The sequence below is a fragment of the Aquarana catesbeiana genome, linkage group LG08 (assembly GCF_042186555.1).
Source record: "Aquarana catesbeiana isolate 2022-GZ linkage group LG08, ASM4218655v1, whole genome shotgun sequence".
NCBI lineage: Eukaryota > Metazoa > Chordata > Amphibia > Anura > Ranidae > Aquarana > Aquarana catesbeiana.
In genome coordinates this window covers 288,365,153-288,387,870 of record NC_133331.1, presented here as the reverse complement: position 1 = coordinate 288,387,870, position 22,718 = coordinate 288,365,153, and the positions used below count along the sequence as shown (strand labels likewise).

The 22,718-nt window shown below is 46.5% G+C and overlaps 1 protein-coding gene across 2 annotated transcripts; it reads right to left on the bottom strand.

Annotated features, from left to right (window-relative positions):
- Positions 1–5,392: 5,392 nt before the first annotated feature.
- On the bottom strand, positions 5,393–22,694 carry LOC141104710 (uncharacterized). 2 transcript variants are annotated; one of them, XM_073594404.1, is made up of 9 exons: positions 22,425–22,694; positions 22,279–22,297; positions 19,302–19,366; positions 19,065–19,183; positions 18,814–18,928; positions 16,076–16,173; positions 15,754–15,865; positions 12,999–13,114; positions 5,393–10,211 (listed from the first exon to the last, which is right to left on the bottom strand). In XM_073594404.1, exons 2-9 carry the CDS (start codon positions 22,287–22,289, stop codon positions 9,180–9,182), a joined length of 1,668 nt encoding a protein of 555 aa, XP_073450505.1. In that variant the 5' UTR covers positions 22,290–22,297; positions 22,425–22,694; the 3' UTR covers positions 5,393–9,179. The 2 variants fall into 2 exon arrangements, with proteins under 2 accessions (XP_073450505.1, XP_073450506.1); XM_073594405.1 differs by lacking the exon at positions 22,279–22,297 and having other exon boundaries at positions 22,425–22,692.
- Between the last annotated feature and the right edge of the window lie 24 nt (positions 22,695–22,718).

Genomic DNA, 22,718 nt, shown 5'->3' with positions numbered 1-22,718 from the left:
AAGGACAAACCCTTCACCACTTAACCCAATTTATATGTGTATATATATATATATATATATATATATATATATATATATATATATATATATATATATATATATACTAAATCAGATTTGTATCACATTATTATGATAGTCGGTCATAGATAAATGACATCACTCAAGTGCCAGTCTTCATTTCAGTGTTGTGAGTAATATTTGGTCTACAATAAAATCCTCATTGCTTTTGAACCACTTTAATAAATTTGTTATTATTAATATTAATGAAATAATATAATCATAACCTTGTAATAGCTTTATTTTCACTGAATAGAAATAATAATAATTGTGTTATAATTTATTATATATTTTTATATGTATTTAATATTATCCTCCTTATCCTTGAATAAATTGGTGATTGAGTTATTTTCATTATGAAATACTATTACTACTATGTGATATTTTACAACTTGTCTTTAAATATGAATAATAATTGAGTTATTAGGATATATTACTATCACCTTGTAATATTATCCTTCTTGTCTTTGAATTATTTTTATAATACTGCTAATATTATTATTAATAATAATAATAATAATAATAATAATAATGTAATTACTTAATTTATTATCATCATTTAATATTTTTCTCCTTGTCTTTGAATAATAATATTTGTGTTATTTTATATCAAGAGTCAGTAGATGACACAGGGGCCAAATGAGCACTTGGAGTCATTGGGTACATTGAGGTGACTGGAGGACTTGTGGACTTGAGGTGCACTTGGTGTCACTGGAATAACTAGATGATGGGGACTGGAGGAGCACTTTGTGTCACTGGGTGCACTGAGGTCATTAGATGACAGGGGGACTGGAGGGGCACCTGGTGTCACTGGATGCACTGGAATAACTAGATGACAGGGACTGGAGGGGCACTTGGAGTCACTGGATGCACAGGAGTCACTAGATGACAAGGGAACTGGAGGAGCACTTAGAATCACTGGGTGCTCTAAGGTCATTGGATGACTCATAGACCAGAGGAGCACTTGGAGTCATAGGGTACACTGGGGTCATTAGATGACATAGGGACTGGAGGGGCATTTGGATTTACTGGATGCACAGGAGTCACTAGATGACATGGGCCGGAGGAGTACTTGGAGTCATTGGTCGCAATGAGGTCATCAGATGACACGGTGACTGGAGGAGCACTTGGAGTCATTGGGTGCCCTGAGGTCTTTGGATAATGTGGGGACTGGAGGAGCACTTGGTGTCACTGGGTGCACTGAGGTAATTTGATGACGTGGGGACTGGAGGAGCACTTGGAGTCATTGGACCCAGGGATTCCCTCACTTTGGAGGAATTTGTGTATACATCCTGTCCAACGTTTACTTACTGTATATCTATAGAGAAGAAACGTTATCACCCTAGAATAGGAATTGCGATAGTACTAAAGAACATCTTCCGCTCCTCTCGTCTCCATAACCCCTGTGACGTGGGGACTGGATGAGCACTTGGAGTCATTGGGTGCACTGAGGTCATTAAATGACGTGGGGACTGAAGAAGCACTTGGATTCACTGGGTACACTGAGGTCATTGGGTGACATGGGGACTGGAGGAGCACTTGGAGTCATTGGGTGCACTGAGGTCATTAAATGACGTGGGGACTGGAGAAGCACTTGGAGTCACTGGGGTGCACTGAGGTCATTGAAAAACGTGGGGACTGGATGAGCACTTGGAGTCACTGGGTGTACTGGGGTCATTGAATGATACCGGGACTGGAGGAGCACTTGGAGTCATTGGACCCAGGGATTCCCTCACTTTGGAGGAATTTGTGTCTACAGCCTGTCCAACGTTTACTTACTGTATATCTATAGAGAAGCAACGTTATCACCCTAGAACAGAAATTGCGATAGTACTACAGAACATCTTCCGCTCCTCTCGTCTCCATAACCCATGTGACGTGGGGACTGGATGAGCACTTGGAGTCATTGGGTGCACTGAGGTCATTGGATGACACAGTGACTGGAGGAGCACTTGGAGTTATTGGACCCAGGGATTCCCTCACTTTGGAGGAATTTGTGTCTACAGCCTGTCCAACGTTTACTTACTGTATATCTATAGAGAAGCAACGTTATCACCCTAGAACAGGAATTGAGATAGTACTACAGAACATCTTCCGCTCCTCTCATATCCATAACCCTTGTGACGTGGAGACTGGATGAGCACTTGGAGTCATTGGGTGCACTAAGGTCATTAAATGATGTGGGGACTGAAGAAGCACTTGGAGTGATTGGGTGCACTGAGGTCATTGGGTGACATGGTAACTGGAGGAGCACTTGGAGTCACTGGGTGCACTGAGGTCATTGGATAACGTGGGGACTGGAGGAGCACTTGGAGTCACTGGGTGCACTGAGGTCATTGGATGACATGGTAACTGGAGGAGCACTTGGAGTCACTGGGTGCACTGAGGTCATTGGATAACGTGGGGACTGGAGGAGCACTTGGAGTCACTGGGTGCACTGAGGTCATTGGATGACATGGTAACTGGAGGAGCACTTGGAGTCATTTGGTGCACTGAGGTCATTAGATGACGCAGGAAATAATTTTAGGCCTGAAGATTAGCTAACTCTTCCAAACATGATCAATTTCTGAAAGCAGAGACCCTGGAGAATAAAATGGTGATGGTTCTAATTTTTACGTGTTTTCTAATGTCACATGATATTAGTTAAAATTTTCAGTTAAGAATACAATAAAGTTTATTTTAGGGCACAAACCCAACCCAATTTTTTGTAAAATATAAAGGTTGGGTTTCACTGAGAAAATAAATGCCCAACATGTCAAGTCCTAAAATTGCATGTGGCTGTGGATCAGTGACAAACTTTGGTGCCCCAATTGTTCTTAGGTGACGCTTTAAAAGCTCTTATGGGTTTAGCATTACCCATAAAGTTTTTTTTGTGACAAGTTCTCTTTAATGAGAGAGCAGGGGTCTATTAGACGTCTCCCCTGCAGCTAACAGAGCACAGGCTGCGTTTCCTAATGTCTCCTCTGCAGCTAATAGAGCACAGACTGAGCTCCCAATGTCTCCCCTTCAGCTGCTGGAGCACAGGCTGCATTCCCTAATGTCTCCCCTGCATCTGACGAAGCACAGACTGTGCTCCCTGTGTCCCCTGCAGCTAATGAAGCACAGACTGTGCTCCCTGTGTCCCCTGCAGCTAATGAAGCACAGACTGTGCTCCATTAGCTTCTTCCGTGGCCACAGCAAGCGAGGGGGAGGGATGTCAAACAAAACTAGTCAGCAGATGTTCAGTCAGCCAGTCCAGTCGGGATTCACCCAGATGCCTCGACCATCACCTGAGCAAGCTGCTCCCTCTCCTCCTCAGCCCAGTACACCAGTGAGTTCTGGAGGGGCAGAACAGAGAGACAGTGACTGACAGTCCCTGGTCTCTGCTCAGAGCGGAGGGGAAAACTGAGCAGTCAGCGGTGTTTGATCACTCAGTTTTCAGTGCAGCGTTGGCTGGGGACAGGTGCATCCACCTAGGTAAGTATGAGGCATATATATATATATATATATACACACACACACTCACTGGCCACTTTATTAGGTACACCTTGCTAGTAGTAGCTAGTGCCTTTATTCTTTGTGGCATAGATTAAACAAGGTGTTGGATTTTTTCATATTGACATGATAGCATCACACAGTTGCTGTAGATTTGTCGGTTGCACATCCATGATCCCGTTCCACCACATCCCAAAGGTGCTCTATTGGATTGAGATGTGGTGAGTGTGGAGACCATTGGAGTACAGGGACCTCATTGTCCAGTGGTGAAATGATTGGAGCTTTGTGACATGGTGCATTATCCTGCTGGAAGGAGCCATCAGAAGATGGGGACACTGTAGTCATAAAGGGATGGACATGGTCAGCAACAATATTCAGGTACAGTGGTGTCACTAGGGTTGGTGTCACCCCCCCCCCCGGCACCAAGCAGGCTAGTGCGTTGGTGTGGCTCTCCCCCCCTTAACCTGCCACAATGGATGGAGCTGGGTTGGAATTGGGGGGATGGATGAAGCTGGGATGGTGGACAGAGCCAGAATGGGATAGGGGGAATGGATGGAGCCAGGATGGGATGGGGGGGGTGGATAGAGCAGGGGTGGGATCGGGGGGGTGGATGGAGCAGGGGTGGAATCGGGGGGGTGGATGGAGCCGGGATGAGACGGGGGGAGTGGATGGAGCAGGGATGGGATTAGGGGGATGGATGGAGCAGGGTTGGAATCAGGAAGGTGAATGGAGCCGGGATGGGATTGGGGGAAGGTGGTTGGAGCCAGGATGGGATCGGGGGGAGGTGGATGGAGCCGGGATTGGATGGAGCAGGGATGGGATCAGGGGGTGGATGGAGCCAGGATGGTATCTTTGATTTGGGGGGGGGGTTTAGAGGTTATGTGCTAGGGGGTGCTTTGGGAGGGGAGAGGAATTGTGCTGGGGGGGGGGTCAAACTTCAAATTTGCCCCCCTCCTTCTGCTACAAGTAATCTCAAACCCAAAAAACACCCCCTAGCACCTATCCTCTAACACCTCCCCCCAAATCACTCCTGGCAGCATAATTGTTACCTGCCAATGCTGTAGCGTGGTGTCCCTCTTCCTCCTCCTCGGCTCTTCCTCCTGGCCTGTGTACTTGAAACGTCAGAGCCGAGAAGGAGGCGGCTATAGTCCGGTCTGCAGTGAGTGCAGCCGGCGGGGACAGAGATGTGATTGTTTCGGTGCCAGTCTGAGGCGAGCCTGGTGTCACCCTCTGGTGGGTGTCACCGGGGTACGGGCTGTACCCCCATAGTAATGCCACTGGTACTAGGGGGCCCAAAGTGTGCCAAGAAAATATCCCCCACACCATTACACCCCCAGCCTGAACCATTCATACAAGGCAGGATTGTGTTACCAAGAAATTGAACAGGTGTACCTAATAAAGTGTCTGTCACTGGGGTCATTGGATGACGTGGGGACTGTAGGAGCACTTGAAGTCATTGGAACCAGGGATTCCCTCACTTTGGAGGAATTTGTGTATACATCCTGTCCAACGTTTACTTACTGTACATCTATAGAGAAGCTACATTATCACCCTAGAACAGGAAGTGTGATAGTACTACAGAACATCTTCTGCTCTTTTCATCTCCATAACCTATGTGTTCTGTAGTTCATAGAGGAGAACTGAGCAGGCCTTGAGATAACACCGCTAGGAGGATCAACAGGTATGTTTTGCATGGATGGAACAGATGTAACAAAATGTTTTCAGTGGTATATTCAACAGTCCAAAAGGGAGCAGATAAGAGTGTTAGTAATGGCTGGAGTTCTGCTTTAACAAAGAGATATAACAGATAAAATCATAGCATTGTAGTCTAATATACAAACAACAAATGACACTGCATTGGAATAGTAGATGTGGGATTGCAGACTTTTAATTCTTTACAGATAAAATCACCCCTTGTTCTTTTAAACATTGTTTTCTCAAACCAGAGGGATGACAGATAAGTGTCTGGCATCAACAGTCCTTTTTCAAATGCAGAAAATGAAAGAAAAAAGCTGATCGGTTGTTATGAGGGATGCAGACAGTCCCTGTTTCAGGCTAGAAACAACGCCGACCAATTTTGCATCACTAGTGAGGCTACCATGTTGAGAAGATGCTCCCATGAATGGAACTTCAGATGGGACCTGGGCTATGGTTCTTCCTCTTCATCCAGTTGGGAATCCTGAGATTCTGTGTACCAACCTTCTGCTCAAGGAGACTTAAGGGTCTTTGGCCTCTATGTGCTAACCAGCTCAAGGGTGTTACATATGAATTCTTGGTTGCTATTCGGCAATCTACAGACCAAGGAGGCTATAGATGAATCCTCAGCTAAAGAGGGCTTCAGATGATCTCTACTTCTACCTGGAGCTTAGCTAAGTAAACCAGTAGTCTCCAAACTGCAAGACACTATTCCTCCCACTGAAACCAACGTTGGGGCACTATTCCTCTCACTGATACCAATGATGGAACACTATTCCTCCCACTGATACCAATTATGGGACACTATTCCTCCCATTAATAGCAATGATGGGACACTATTCCTCCCATTGATACCAATGATGGGACACTACTCCTCCCACTGATGAGACACTATTCCTCCCACTGATACCAATGATGGGACACTATTCCTCCCATGGATACCAATGATGGGCACTTTTCCTCCCACTGATACCAATGATGGGCACTTTTCCTCCCACTGATACCAATGATGGGACACTATTCCTCCCATGGATACCAATGATGGGCACTTTTCCTCCCACTGATACCAATGATGGGCACTTTTCCTCCCACTGACACCAATGATGGAACACTATTCCTCCCACTAATACCAATAATGGGACACTATTCCTCCCACCGATACCAATGATGGGACACTATTCCTCCCATGGATACCAATGATAGGCACTTTTCCTCCCACTAATACCAATGATGGGACACTTTTCCTCCCACTGATACCAATGATGGGACACTATTCCTCCCACTGATACCAATGATGGAACACTATTCCTCCCACTGATACCAATGATGGGACACTATTCCTCCCACTGATACCAATGATGGGACACTATTCCTCCCACTGATACCAATGGTGGGCACTTTTCCTCCCATGGATACCAATGATGGGCACGTTTCCTCCCACTGATACCAATGATGGGCACTTTTCCACCCACTGATACCAATGAAGGGGACACTATTCCTCCCACTGATACCAATGATGGGCACTATTCCTCCCACTGATACCAACTATGGGCACTATTCCTCCCACTGATACCAATAATGGGACACTATTCCTCCCACTGATACCAATGGTGGGCACTTTTCCTCCCATGGATACCAATGATGGGCATGTTTCCTCCCACTGATACCAATGATGGGCATGTTTCCTCCCACTGATACCAATGATGGGCACTTTTCCTCCCATGGATACCAATGATGGGCACTTTTCCTCCCACTGATACCAATAATGGGACACTATTCCTCCCACTGATACCAATGGTGGGCACTTTTCCTCCCATGGATACCAATGATGGGCACTTTTCCTCCCACTGATACCAATGATGGGACACTATTCCTCCCACTGATACCAATGATGGGACACTATTCCTCCCACTGATACCAATGATGGGAACTATTCCTCCCATTGAAACCAATGATGGGCACTATTCCTCCCACTGATACCAATGGTGGGCACTTTTGCTCCCATTGATACCAATGATGGGGCACTATTCCTCCCTTTGGTACCAATAATGGGGCACTATTCCTCCCACTGATACAAATGGTGGGCACTTTTCCTCCGATTGATGAGCACTATTCCTCCCACTGACAACAATGATGGGGAGCTATTTCTCCCACTGATACCAACGATGGGGCGGTATTCCTCCCACTGACACCAATGATGGGACACTATTCCTCCCACTGACACCAATGGTGAGACACTATTCCTCCCACTGACGCCAATAATGGGGCATTATTCCTCCCACTGACGCCAATGAGGGGCACTATTCCTCCCACTGATACCAATGATGGGGCACTATCACTGCCACTGATACCAATGATGGGGCATTATTCCACCCATTGATACCAATGATAGTACACTATTCCTCCCACCGAAACCAATAATGGGGCATTATTCCTCCCGCTGACGCCAATGATGGGCACTATTCCTCCCAATGATACCAATGATGGGGCACTATTCCTCCCACTAATTCCAGTGATGGGGAACTATTCCTTCTACAGAAAACAACGATAGGACACTATTCCTCCCACTGACACAAATGATGGAGCACTATTCCTCTCACCAAAACCAATGATGGAGCACTATTCCTCCCACTGATACCGATGATGGGACACTATTCCTCCCACTGATAAAAATGATGGGCACTATTCCTCCCACTAATACCAGTGATGGGGACACTCTTCTTCCCACTAATACCAATGATGGGCACTATTCCTCCCACTGATTACAATGATGGGCACTATCCCTCCCATTGATACCAATGATGGGCATTATTCCTCCCACTGATACCAATGATGGGCATTATTCCTCCCACTGATACCAATGGTGGGCACTTTTGCTCCCCTTGATACCAATGATGGGGCACTATTCCTCCCATTGGTACCAATAATGGGGCACTATTCCTCCCACTGATACAAATGGTGGGCACTTTTCCTCCCACTGACACCAATGATGGGGAGCTATTCCTCTCATTGATACCAAAGGTGGGGCGGTATTCCACCCACTGATAACAATAATGGGACACTATTCCTCGCACTGACACCAATGATGAGACACTATTCCTCACACTGACACCAATGAAAGGGCACTATTCCTCCCACTGATACCAATGATGGGTCATTATTTCTCCCACTGATGGCAATATTGGGCACTATTCCTCCCACTGATACCAATGATGGGGCACTATCACTCCCACTGATACCAATGATGGGGCATTATTCCTCCCATTGATACCAACAATAGGACACTATTCCTCCCACTGAAACCAATGATGGGGCATTATTCCTCCCGCTGACGCCAATGATGGGCACTATTCCTCCCACTGATACCAATGATGGGGCACTATTCCTCCCACTAATTCCAATGATGGATCACTACTCCTACTGATAACAACGATAGGACACTATTCCTCCCACTGACACCAATGATGGAGCACTATTCCTCTCTTCAAAACCAATGATGGAGCACTATTCCATCCACTGATACCAATGATGGGTACTATTCCTCCCACTGATACCAATGACAAGATACTATTCCTCCCACTGACACCATGGCGGGGTGCTAACCATTCCCCTAATACCAAAGATGCACTGTTTACTCCCATTGATGCCAGGACAATTTCTACTTCCAATGGCCAATGTCCAGCCCCCCTTAATGTCTGAAGGACAGTAAACTGGCCCTTTGCTTAGAAAGTTTGGAGACCCCTGATGTAAAGGAATAAAGTTGGAGCACTGATTGATGATGTCATCTTACTGGGAACAGCCAACTAGTCACTCGTTCCAGAATGCAACCAGCCAAGACCTCAACCTACAGTAAAGTTGAATGATGGAGATGCACCATGGGTCTAGGTTACGCTATGCCTTCAGTGAAGGACTGTTCTACAATGTTCTACCACTCACTGAGTTGCCTTCACATGCTAAGGCTGGTCGCATTGGTGACTTTTCTGATGACAGACGAGTGACGACTTCCAGTTAAAGCTCTTGTCGCAGTCCGTGCATGAAAAGAGCTTCTTTCCTGCGTGAACTCTCTGATGCCGAACGAGGCCTGACTTCTGCGTGAAGGACTTTCCGCAATCTGAACACGCGTGTGGCTTCTCTTTGGCATGCGTCTTCCGGTGTTTGACCATATTGGACTTGTATATGAAGCCCTTCCCGCAGTCTGGGCAGGAGAAGAGGTTGTTGGTGTGGATCCTCTGATGTGCGCTGAGGGAAGACTTTGTGGCAAACTGCTCCCCACACTCCGAACACGAGTACGGCTTTTCACCTGTGTGCCTCCTTTGATGACTAATTAGGCGTGACTTCTGGGCAAACCGTCTACCGCATTCCGTACAGGAAAACGGCTTCTCTCCCGTGTGGATGGTCTGATGGATGAGCAGGTTGGTCTTCTGGGCGAAGCACTTTCCACATTCAGAACACTTGTAAGGCTTCTGCTCCATGTGTGTCTTCTGATGGATGACCATGGTGGACTTCGTAGCGAAACACTTCCCGCACTGCGGGCAGGCGAACGGTTTCTCGCCTGTGTGGGTCTTCTGGTGGCCGAGAAGAGTTGACTTGGATGCAAAGCATTTCCCACAGTCAGAGCAGGAATACGGTTTCTCTTGCATGTACATTTGCTGGTGTTTGATGAGTGAGAACTTCTGCCGGAAAGACTTCCCGCAATCGGAGCATGAAAAGGCTTTCACACCACGGTGGGAGCTCTGATGGTGGACCAGTGAAGCTTTCTGGGTGAAGCATTTCCCACACTCTGGGCATGAGTACGGCTTTAACCCTGTATGAATTCTTTGGTGGACAACAAGGTGGACCTTCTGTACAAAGCATTTACCACACTCTGAACATGAATAAGGCCTTTCTAGTTTGTGCGACCGCATATGCTTCAGCAGTGGAACTTTTCGGACAAAGCGTTTTCCACATACAGCACATGAAAGAGATTTCACACCTTTGCGATTTCCCTGAAAAAATAAACAAAAAAGGTTTCAGGGTGATTGAAGAAAGATAAAAGGTATATTAAAGTTGAACTCCAGGAATGCAGCCGCTTTGTAAAATGTGCAGGCATAAGTTAAGTGTATTTTACCTCTTCAATTTATATCTGACAGATTTATGGAGCTCCGGGAGCACAGCTATACTTATGCTTCTGGCACTGTGACGCTTGACCTTCTGGTCTCAGCTACTTCAGCTGCAGAGTCGCATACAGCTGCTGTGCCCACCCCATACCTCCTCCTGCCCAATCACAGAGCGCTTTGTATTATGTGTACTCATTCACAAAATACAAAGGCTTCTGTGAATGTACAGCAGAGAGGAGGGGCGGGTAGAGCTTCTGTCAGTAGGAAGACAGCACCTCTTCTCTCAGCGGTCCAGGAGTTTAGTGATAGCTGTACTACTGTCCATAAAACTGTCAGATGTAAATTTAAGAGATAAGTCCAGTGAGGCACATTCCATTTCCTGGACTTATCGCTGTAATTTACATCTGACAAATTTATGGAGCTTTGGGAGCACAGCTATTACTATGCTTCTGGCACTCTGATGCTGGACCCTCTGCTCTCAGCTACTTCTGCTGCAGTCGCATGCAGCTGCTGTGCCGACTCCTCTCCTCCTCCTGCCCAATCACAGAGCGCTTTGTATTATGTGTACTTATTCACACAATACAAAGGCTATAAACATCATATGGGAGAGGTGGGTGGAGATGCTGTGTGTGAGAAGACAATGTCTCTCCTCTCAGAGACCTGGGACTGTAGCAATGGCTGTACTCCTGGACCTCTATAAAACTTTCAGATGCAAATTAAAGAGGTAACCCCAACAAGGTGCATTCCACCTCCTGGACTCACCTCTTTAATTTACATCTGACAGATTTATTGAGCTCTGGGAGCAGAGCTATCTCTACGCTTCTGGAGCTCTGATGCTGCACCTTTTGGTTTCAGCTCCTTCTGCTGCAAAGTCGCATGCAGTTGCTGTGCGCATCCTCCTGCAATCATTCACAAAATACAAAGGTTTCTCTGAATAAACAGCAGCGGGGAGATACAGGTAGAGAAGACAAGCAGGGAGATGCTGTGTGTGAGAAGACAACGTCTCTCCTCTCAGAGACCTGGGACTGTAGTGATAGATGTACTCCCTGACCTCCATAAAACTGTCAGATGTAAATGATAGAAATTATTTCAGAAGGTGGCAGGCATGCACCTTGTTGGACTTAACTCATAGTTAAGAGTGTAGTGATAGCTGTACTCTTGGATTCCATAAAACTGTAGGATGTAAATTAAAGAGATAAGTCCAGGAGGTGGCATGCACCTCATTAGACCTAACTCATAGTATGCCTGCACTTTATGCAATAGAGGTTATGGACAGGGTCAGTTGTGGCAAAGCTGACTCAGTCTGTAGGTTTTTTTTCTGTACACTGTAACAGACCAGTAGTTTATGAATAGCAGCAACTTTTATATCTTTAGGACTTACATTGCCAGAAAGAAGACTTGAGATGGGGCAACTTGTGATGGTATCATCCAGGGGCTGTTCTAGAGCTACACATAAAAGTTTAATTACATGCCAGGGACTGCTTTGTTATCCCCTCATAGTGGTGTTTACCTAACTAGGAATACATCTGGTAGTCCTTTAGTATTACCTCGTCCTGAGTATTACCTCGTCCTGTAGTATTAGCTAGTCTTGTAGTATTACCTAGTCCTGTAATATAACCAAGTCCTGTAGTATTACCTAGTCTTGTAGTATTACCTAGTCCTGTAGTATTACCTAGTTCTGTAGTATTAACTAGTTCTGTAGTATTAACTAGTCTTGTAGTATTAACTAGTTCTGTAGTATTACCTAGTCTTGTAGTATTACCTCGTCCTGTAGTATTAACTAGTCTTGTAGTATTAACTAGTTCTGTAGTATTACCTCGTCCTGTAATATAACCAAGTCTTGTAGTATTACCTAGTCCTGTAGTATTACCTAGTTCTGTAGTATTAACTAGTCTTGTAGTATTACATAGTCCTGTAGTATTACCTAGTCTTGTAGTATTAACTAGTCTTGTAGTATTACCTCGTCTTGTGGTATTACCTCGTCTTGTAGTATTAACTAGTCCTGTAGTATTACCTAGTCTTGTTGCATTACCTAGTCCTGTAGTATTACCTCATCTTGTAGTATTACATAGTCCTGTAGTATTACCTCGTCTTGTAGTATTACCTTTTCCTGTAGTATTACCCCGTCTTGTAGTATTACCTAGTCCTGTAGTATTACCTAGTCCTGTAGTATTACCTAGTCCTGTAGTATTACCTAGTCCTGTAGTATTACCTCGTCTTGTAGTATTATCTTTAACTTCTACATGGGTTAGTACAGAGAGGTGGTGTTTTTCGGTGAGCACAGGGGAATACCCTCTCTGTGCCTGACTTTCTCCTCTAGATGTTACCAATCTAGCACTGAGGGCAAAAATTATGTGAAAGTAAAGAAAGCTTTTTTTAAACCCAAATCTCCAGTAATTTGATGCATAACAACAGGATTCGGCATTGGGAGAGTTCTTCTTGTGACATCACTTTCACCCACACATGCCAATCACACCGGCAGCGCAGGGAATGGGCAGGCATTGCCCCTGTGTGTTGAAGGGAAAGTCCTCTGCAGCTGGGCCAGCCTGATGAAGCAAGTCCCTACTAACCAGAGGCGGGTAGGAGATCGGCGATCGCCCGCACATCCTGTTCCTGTTTATCGTGTTACTTTTGTTTTGAGCCCGGAGTTCAATACGCATTTAATTCTTCACGTACCGGCTGCACATTGGGCGTAATTTCTCCAAGAGTGACCGCCGTGATGTCATCATCTTCTATATCACCATCGGGAGAGACGATGGAACATTCTGCCAGGTTACTTCTGGTGTGTCGACCTTGTGGAAGAAACCATAAACAGGAATGGGGGGGGGGGGTGGAAAAAAAGAGAGTAGAATCTATTCTTTTAATCAAATCAGCAACATCTCATTTCAAAATTCCCTAAATAATGTGTTTCAGCAAGAAGCCTTGATCACACCAAGGGTGATCTGTGCTGTGATCAAAGCTACTTGCCGAAACGCGTTAGTCCCTTTTTATACTCATTATCATGTAAATTAATAAGGATATTCATATGGACTTTGGAGTTGCCTGGCTCTACTCTTTTTGTTTTTGACTACTATTGATGGCTGGAGGACATTCGAGCCAAAGCACCCGATTTTGGATTTCCACTTTTGACTCATAAGTGGTTCCTCCGCTGTGAGCGCTGCGCCCGTTCCTGTTTTTTTCCTAGTTGTAAACCCATCCCGTATACCCAGTGAAGTGAATAGCCTCAGGTGATACACAGAGATTAAACAAATCCTGCTAAACCTACATAAGTTGTACCTGTTTACCTGCAGTCTTTTCTTCTGTACAGCCTTTCGGGATTTATACAGCTTGTCTGAGCTATCAGAAAGCAGGGAGCGGAGAGCTGAAGTCACACTGCAGAGCTCAGTAAAAAGAGCGCTGACAGCTGATTGGAGGGAAGGGACACACCCCCTTCACACGGTGCACAGGAACAGAGCTGAGGCTGTCAATCACAGGCTGTGTGTTGGAGAATCCCTCCCCTGTCACCTTATTACCTCTTGGTGTCAGGAAAACTTGTCATAACTGATTCATGGTGATAGCAGAGGAACAAAGCAGCAGACAGAAATGACACTTAGTGCTCTGACCTGAGACACACCGAGTACACACTATAGAGGGATATGCTTTGTTTATATTTCATGTCTGAGGTTTACAACCACTTTAATAGCCTTGCAGTGATTTCATAATCCACATTTTATTTCTTAGGTAAAAAATATATTGATGGGGGTGGGTGGGGTTGTGTCTGGGGATGGGAGTCGCTCAGATGCTGATGAGCTCTGTGGCCCAGGGGACATATACCAACTTGATCCCGTAGCATGGCCATTCTGAACCCCACGCAAGCTTCCTCTGACGGTGCAGCACTTCCCAAGCCTCTCAAAAATGGCCGAAAACTACAGCCAAGTTGGGGCCCACACGCCATGCTGGTGCGCCCAGCCCGTCACGTGCAAGGCATGGTTTCCCCGCCAGCAGCAACAGTGACTGGCAATCCCCATTACCATTGAGGACATCAGTGGTTTAACCACTTCCTGCTAAGCGACGAACCAGGTATGCCACTAGACTTCTAGTAGTTATACCGGGATGATGCCGGCAGTATCCCGGTACCGCTTTTCAGAGTTCAGAGCTGACAGTCGGCTCTCTTGTAAAAGAAATCCTAGCAGCTAACTAGCCTCTGGGTTGCGTTTACCAAGTAGCTGTAGGGAACTAACCCCCCCCGCGCGCTCCGCAGCTTTACCAGGATCTCCCATCCCACCGGGAGTCCCGATCAGCCAGTCGGTGCCACCAGATCGGCTTTGTTCGGCTCTATGATATAGTAACCCAGAAGCGATGACCTGACATCACTTGCGGTTTACCCGGATGTAAACGGCGCCATTTTTAAAAATCAAAAGCATTTGATCACACCGATCTTGGCATGATCAAATGTTTTTAAGGGCAGAGGGACCTGGGGTCTTATAGACCTCAGATCTCTACATAAAGAGGAGGACCTGTCACATCACTATCACTGTCACAAGGGATGTTTACATTGCTTGTGACAGCAATAAAAGTGATAAAAAAAAAAAATCATAATTTTTTTTTTTTTTTAAATGCCCCCCGTAACCCCACATATAGGTGAGCGCACCCGTCGGTCCCGCACACACACAAACAGCAATCGCCCCACAGATGTGAGGTATCACCGCAAACGTCAGATCATGGGCAGTAATTCTAGCACCAGACCTCCTCCGTAACTCTAAAGTGGTAACCTGTAAAGGCTTTCAAAGCATCGCCTATGGATAATAATAAAACGTACGTCGCTTGTCACCATTTCACGGGCATGCGCAATTTTAAAACCGTGACATGCTTGGTATCTATATACTCGACGCAACATCATCTTTTACAGTCACAAGAAAATTGGGTTACATATTGTGTTTCGGGGACCATCTGGCCTGCCAGAAGTCTTTATGGTCATCATCCGGCGCCGTTCGGTTCCTTCTCCGGTTCGCTGATCGCAGGGGTTGAGCCAGGAGAAGCACCAGAGGTCGAAGGGAGGGGGCGTCCTCTCCCGCCGTCTGTAAGAACTTCTCAGTTCTTATGGTGAAGGGAATCAACAGCTGAAAAAGAAGATATCTGAATGATGCCTGCAGTTACAGGCATCATTCAGATATCACCGCTCAAAGTCCGTGACGTCATACGACGTTGGGCGGGTGGGAAGCGGTTAAACAGAGGCCAAGATGGCAGCTTCCTTGGCTGAAAACTAAAGGAGGATTTAGTTCCGCCTTAAGCCTTTAACAGACCTGTAAGGAGAGCTGGAGTCTAATGGAGACTAATGGCTCCCAACTCCCCCACTAGGCACATACTGTCTACTGACAGAGGACGGGGGAGAAGTAGTGACAGAACAAGGAGGATCTGGGACTCTTCTCTGGATTCAATGTTTGTTCCTCACCTGCGCTGATCTCCGGGGGAACTCTTTCCTCCTTACACAGCTTGTCTCCCCTCACCGTCTTTTCATCTTCTTCATCTTTGACTTCAACTTTGATGGTGATCAGATTTTCATCCTGAATAAAGCAGAGCCAACCAAATCATATAAAGTTTGAATAGCATCAATGATTAAAAAAAAATAAAAATAAACCTGCGGTATGTAAAGTTACACAGGATATGGTCTTTGTACAAGCCAACATACAAGTCATGTAGCGCCTTGGCTACTTTGTTTCTCTCCACAAATGTAGACTCCTTATGTTATTTCACGGCCCCTCAGATCCACCTACTTGAGACTCATCTGAGGTGGTCTGATCTTCCAGCGTGGAGTCCCGGGAAGAAACAGGACTGGGACATCTCTCTGGGGTGTTTCTGATGTCGGATCCATCTGTAGGAAACACAAAGAGGCACAAATGTATGATCATATCACTTCTGGGATATCTGTATTCTGGACCATGAAAAAATACAAAGATTCGGGATAAGAAAAACAGTGGTCGGTTGCAAGTTATCAAAACTCTCTGTTGGCCTTGGTGACCATTGTCATCGGGACTGAAAGCAAACCAGCAGCTTATTAATACCATTGTTCAGCAGATGCCCTGCTCAGTAGTAACCCCCAGCTCTGCTGTTCCTCTGGTTTGCTGATCCTCCTCTCTCACCAGTCCCTGTTCACCTCCCACTATGTTGCTCCCATGCTGCTCACCATGTGTAACCATCTACTAGTCTCTCCTGCTTGGGTCTCCCAACTCTGCTGATCTCCTGCTCAGTAGTAATCCCCAGCTCTGATTTTCCTCTGGTTTGCTGATCCTCCTCTCTCTCCAGTCCCTGTTCACCTCCCACTATATTGCTCCCATGCTGCTCACCATGTGTGACCATCTGCTAGTTTCTCCTGCTTGGGTCCCCCAACTCTGCTGATCCCCTGCTCAGTAGTAACCCCCAGCTCTGCTGATCCCCCGCTCAGTAGTAACCCCCAGATTTGCTGTTCCTCTGGATTGCTGATCCTCCTCTCTCTCCACTCCCCGCTCACCTCCCACTATATTGCTCCCATGCTGCTCACCACGTGTAACCATCTGCTAGTTTCTCCTGCTTGGGTCCCCAAACTCTGCTGATCCCCTGCTCAGTAGTGTCTCCCAACTCTGCTGATCCCCCGCTCAGGATTAACCCCCAGCTCTGCTGTTCCTCTGGTTTGCTGATCCTCCTCTCTCTCTCCAGTCCCTGTTCACCTCCCACTATATTGCTCCCATGCTGCTCACCACGTGTAACCATCTGCTAGTTTCTCCTGCTAGGGTCCCCCAACTCTGTTGATCCCCTGCTCAGTAGTAATCCCCAGCTCTGCTGATCCCCCGCTCAGTAATAGCCCCCAGCTCTGCTGTTCCTCTGGTTTGCTGATCCCCCTCTCCAGTCCCCGTTCACCTCCCACTATATTGCTCCCATGCTGCTCACCATGTGTGACCATCTGCTAGTTTCTCCTGCTTGGGTCCCCCAACTCTGCTGATCTCCTGCTCAGTAGTAACCCCCAGCTCTGCTGATCCTCTGCTCAGTAGTAACTCCAAGCTCTGCTGTTCCTCTGGATTGCTGATCCTCCTCTATCTCTAGTCCACGCTCACCTCCCACTATATTGCTCCCATGCTGCTCCCCATGTGTAACCATCTGCTAGTTTCTCCTGCTTGGGTCCCCCAAATCTGCTGATCCCCTGCTCAGTAGTAACCCCCAGCTCTGCTGATCCCCCGCTCAGTAGTACCCCCCAGCTCTGGTGATCCCCAACTCAGTAGTAACCCCCAGCTCTGCTGATCCTCTGGTTTGCTGATCCTCCTCTCTCTCAACTCCCCCTATATTGCTCCCACCCTGCTCACCACATGTAACCATCTACTAGTTTCTGCAGATCCGGCCCCCCAGCTTTGCTGATCCCCCTGCTGCTTAGGTATCTCTCTCCGGTCCCCGCTCACCTTACGTTATAGCATTCCAATGTTGCACAACGTGTGCCGTCTGCTAGTTGCTCTGCTCCAGCCCGGACCCCGCTCACCTTCCTGCTGCTCTACACCAGATGTGACGTCTGCACCAAACACTCTTATGCCGCGTACACACGGTCGGACTTTTCGTCTCCAAAAGTCCGACGGACAAAATACGGCTGACAATCCGATCGTGTGTGGGCTTCCTCGGACTTTCAGCGGACTTTTCCAGCTGCAAATCTGACAGACTTTAGATTTGAAACATGCTTCAAATCTTTACGTCGTAACTACGCCGGACCCAGAAATCCGCTCGTCTGTGTGCTAGTCTGACGGACAAAAACCCACGCTAGGGCAGCTATTGGCTACTGGCTATCAACTTCCTTATTTTAGTCCGGTGTACGTCATCACGTACAAATCCATCGGACTTTTGTGTGATCGTATGTAGGCAAGTCCGTTCGTTAGAAAGTCTGCCAAAAGTCCGTCGAAAGTCAGTCGGACAGGCTGTCGGACTTTTGTAGCCGAAAAGTCCGACCGTGTGTACGCGGCATAAGAATATATACACATGAACCGGAAGTGACTGCTGATGACATCTTTCCAGTTCGCTTATTGGTTTCCCAGTGCTTCCTGGGATATCTCATACTTGCAATACCACCAAAACAAAGCAAAGCTAACGCTGAATAAAATCCTCTCAAAAGCTTCATGTGCTGTTAGTGAGTGCTGTCATAGACTTCTATGGAGGCTTTGGAGATGCTTTGAAGCACCAGGAAAGCAACATGGGGTATCATTTTTGAATGTAAGCAAACACAACATGTGAACAGGACTATAAGGTAACCACTTTATTCAGTGGCAGGGGCTTAGTCTTTCATTCAGGGTGCTTCAATAAAAAGAGTGTCCGAAGCCACATTCAGAAGCAAGCGTAGGCAAGCCCTAACAGATGCTGATGGCTCCTGATTCCCCCATGGGCACAAACCTTCCCCTTATTACTGTCTACTTACAGAGGAGGAGGGAAAACAAGAGATTGTTGTAGTGAATGAACAAGGACAATCTGGGACTCTTTTCTGGATATAGTGTATATTATTCACCTGTGCTGATCTCTGGAGGATTTTCCTTCTCCTTACACGAACCATCTTTCCTTGGATTCGTCTCCTCCTCTTCCTCCTCTTTCATTTCAACTTTCACAACAATCAGGCCGTCGCTCTGGAGAAGACATAAAGCACACCACATATACCTCTGCAAACAGGTCTGATTTACAAGTCAAGATTGAAGTGTACTCAAGACACGTTCCCAGCGTAGAATCGATTCTTATGTTTTTGAAATCTGCAACTTAATTTACCTGATAGTCCCCCGTGATCTTCTGATCTTGCTGAGGGATCTCCTGATGTTCCTGTGTGGAATCCCGGGAATACAGAGGACTTGGACCTCTCTCTGGTGGGTTCCAATTACTGGATCCATCTGTAGGAAACACACACAATGACTAAATACATTTTTTCTATGTATTTATATCAGAGGATCTGTCTATCTAGGTGGATCCTTAATACTCTTCTCTCCTGAAATGAAAGTCTCCTCTTACCCGGTGATAAGCGGGATGGCCAGTTCTCCATCATGCTAAGTTCAGTCTTGAAAAACCATTGGGCTCTGATCAAAATATATAAAAAAAAAAAATCTAATTACAATGGATGTATGCCATTTCTTTTTCCCTAGAGAACAGGACCAAGGAGTTGAACCATCATCAGTTTTCCTATTCTAAAGAGGGGTTGGTAGACCAAAGTAGATATCTCCAGGGCATCAGCTCTTCCACAGTAATGCTAAGGTGTTCCTGGGCTAAAGAGAAGCCACATCTCCACCAAAATGTCCTGGTTTGCCATTGGGGCTGTTCCTAGTTGGATTCACCTGGCCTGACTATTACTCTATGGGTTTTTGAAGGCAGCTGCAGGTATCACCCCAGTACAACCCCTTGAAGTAATATCGGTAAAATCAGTATGTCTTGTGACTGATACCGATGCTTCAAAAAAAGTCAATATTGGCCGCACCGATAATCAGTCGACCCCTAACAGATACCCCCCAAATGACCTCTTTTTGGAAAGTAGACAGTCCAAGGTATTTAGTAAGAGGCATGGCGAGTTTTTTGAAGTTGTCATTTTTTTTGTCACAATGTTTTGGAAAATGGAGAAATTTAAAAAAATTAAATTGTTCATTTACATTTTTTTTTTCTTCTTACATACTGTCACCAGTGCAGCATAGCGTCATCATATAACTGGTGTGGCGGCCATCAGGGACACTGACTGTTGACAGTACGTAAAAAAAATAAAAAACAAAAAAAATACTTTTTTTAATTTCTCCATTTTCCAAAACATTGTGACAATTTTTTTTTTAAATGTAATGTTTTTTTTTTTTACATTTTTTTACGATTTTTTTTTTCCTTTTTTTTTTATTTTACATACGGTGACCAGAGTAAGGACAGGTGGTCAGGGAAGAACTTCCCAGTGGAGCTACAGATAGAAATAAAAACCTCTTCTTAACTCTGGAGCTGGAGTTACACTTTAAGGCCCCACTGAGCTTTCTATTTAAATCAGCTAAGCACACTGCTGGTGCAATGAAACAAAAGGTCTTTAAAAGCCTAACAATTGGTTTTCTTTAGACATCAGCCACAGCCCATGTAGAGAAGCCTGCGGCCTGCCAAAAGCTGGCGAGAAGTGACTCTCTGTGTGGAAGCAGTGGTCTCTCTGCAGAGGTCTGACACACCCCCTGATGAGTCAAGCTTCCTTCCCACTGATTCTAGATATGACTCAGCAGGGGTGTTTGACCCATTTGGGGAGGCCACCACTTCCACATAGAAAGTAAGTGTCCTTCTCTACAGTACGCTGGTAGGTCACAGGCTTTTCTACTCATGCCCCTTGCTGCGTCAGCAAAGCTCAAGCTCCCCAGTGATTGGACAGTTCTTGCACTGACTCTGCACTGGGTTGACATCTTTAGAGAGGCTACTGCTTCTTTAGTAGTAGCAGTGGTCCTTCTCCACAGAACGTTGGCAGGGCACAGGCTTTTCTACTCATGCCTCCTGCTGCGTCAGTGAAGCTCATGCTCCCAACTGATTGGACAGTTCTTGTTCTGACTCTGCAGAGAGGGAGAGGGGTTTGACCTCTTGAGAGAAGCCACTGCTTCCACACAAAGAACAAGTATCCTTCTCCACAGCTTTCTGGCAGGGCACAGGCTTTTCTACTCATGCCTCCTGCTGAGTCAGTGAAGCTCATGCTCCCAACTGATTGGACAGTTCTTGTTCTGACTCTGCAGAGAGGGAGAGGGGTTTGACCTCTTGAGAGAAGCCACTGCTTCCACACAAAGAACAAGTATCCTTCTCCACAGCTTTCTGGCAGGGCACAGGCTTTTCTACTCATGCCTTCTACTGAGTCAGTGAAGCTCACACTCCCAACTGATTGGACAGTTCTAGCTCTGACTCTGCAGAGGGTGGGGGAGGGGGGGGTTTGACCTCTTTAGAGAGACCACTGTTTCCACACAAAGAACAAATGTCCTTCTCCACAGTTTGTTGGCAGGGCACACGCTTGCCAAGTCAGTGAAGCTCAACTCCCCACTGATTGGGCAGTTCTGGCTCTGACTCTACGGGGAGGTTGACCTCTGTAGAGAAGCCACTGCTTCCATACAGAGAGCAAGGGTCCTTCTTCACAGCATGCTGGCAGGGCACAGGCTTTTCTACTCATGCCCCCTATTCAGTCAGTGGAGCTCAAGCTCCCAACTGATTGGACAGTTCTAGCGCTGACTCTGTAGAAGGGGAGGGGGGGTTGACCTCTTTAGAGATACCACTGCTTTCACATAGAGAACAAGTGTCCTTCTCCACAAGTTGCTGGCAGGGCACAGGTTTTTATACTCTGGCCGCTCAACTGCGTCAACAAAGCTCAAGTCTCCTACTGATTGGACAGTTTGATTCTGCAGGGGGTTGACCTCTTTAGAAACACCACTGCTTCCACATAGAGAACAAGTGTCCTTCTCCGCAGCTTGCTGGCAGGGCACAGGCTTTTCTACTCCAGCCCCCTGCCGCGTCACCAAAGCTCAAGTCCCCTACTGATTGGGCAGTTTGACTCTGCAGGGGGTTGACCTCTTTAGAGAGGCCACTGCTTCCACATAGAGAACAAGTGTCCTTCTCTACAGCTTGCTGCCAGGGCACAGGCTTTTTCTACTAGGGCTGTGGCTGCTTTGAACACATTTTATGTTGATGCAACTGGTATGTATTTAGCTGGTGCTATGCTTCTGCGGGCAGCCCCTTTTGCCCAAGCTGGACCCAGGGAAGACTGCAAAATAGGGGTGTTCGCCTACAGAAAGAGGGGCTGCCCCCCTGTCACAGCCATGAGTCGTCGGCATCCCCGGGCCAGTCGTTCCTGGGACCAGGCAAATGCCAATGATGGACTTTTCCCCTGGGATCACTCTAGCGTCCCCTGCAGGTCCCCCTCATTACAGCAATATGGCTGGAAGCCTTAACGAAGCAATCCGTCAGCAAGGTGATTGAAGCCGTACAACCGACCGCCAGAAATGGTCACCTGGAGAGCATGAATGAGGCTGAAAATGTAAACACAGTCAGATAGGAAATACAAAGAGGTATATATATCTATATATATAGATATCTATCTATATATATAGATATATATATAATACTACTGTCATCATCATAAAAAGATCTTATTACCTTCTCTTCTCTATATAGACAGCTTGGTACTGGAGCAGACAGAATACCCCCACCAGGAGGATTCTGGGATTTACACAGCATCTTCCTTCCTCCCTCTGACTGGGCTACAACAAAATGGCGCCCCACAGAGTCGAGGAGTCCTTCCCTTCTCGCTTGGATTACTTTTGAAATTCAATTCGACTGAACGTCAGAGGAGAGACAGTCACATTCCCTTCGCCGTGTGTGTGGTATTGGTTTGTCTTCGCTCTGCTAAAGCAGACTGCGCTTTGGGGGAAAAACAACAACTTCCGGTCT

Excerpts from the sequence above, each read along its gene's own strand:
- LOC141104710 (XM_073594404.1), bottom strand. Across the intron at positions 19,184-19,301 it reads GCCATCCCGCTTATCACCGG|ATGGATCCAGTAATTGGAAC; the intron begins GTAAGAGGAGAC and ends TGTTTCCTACAG. Across the intron at positions 15,866-16,075 it reads CCACCTCAGATGAGTCTCAA|GATGAAAATCTGATCACCAT; the intron begins GTAGGTGGATCT and ends TGCTTTATTCAG.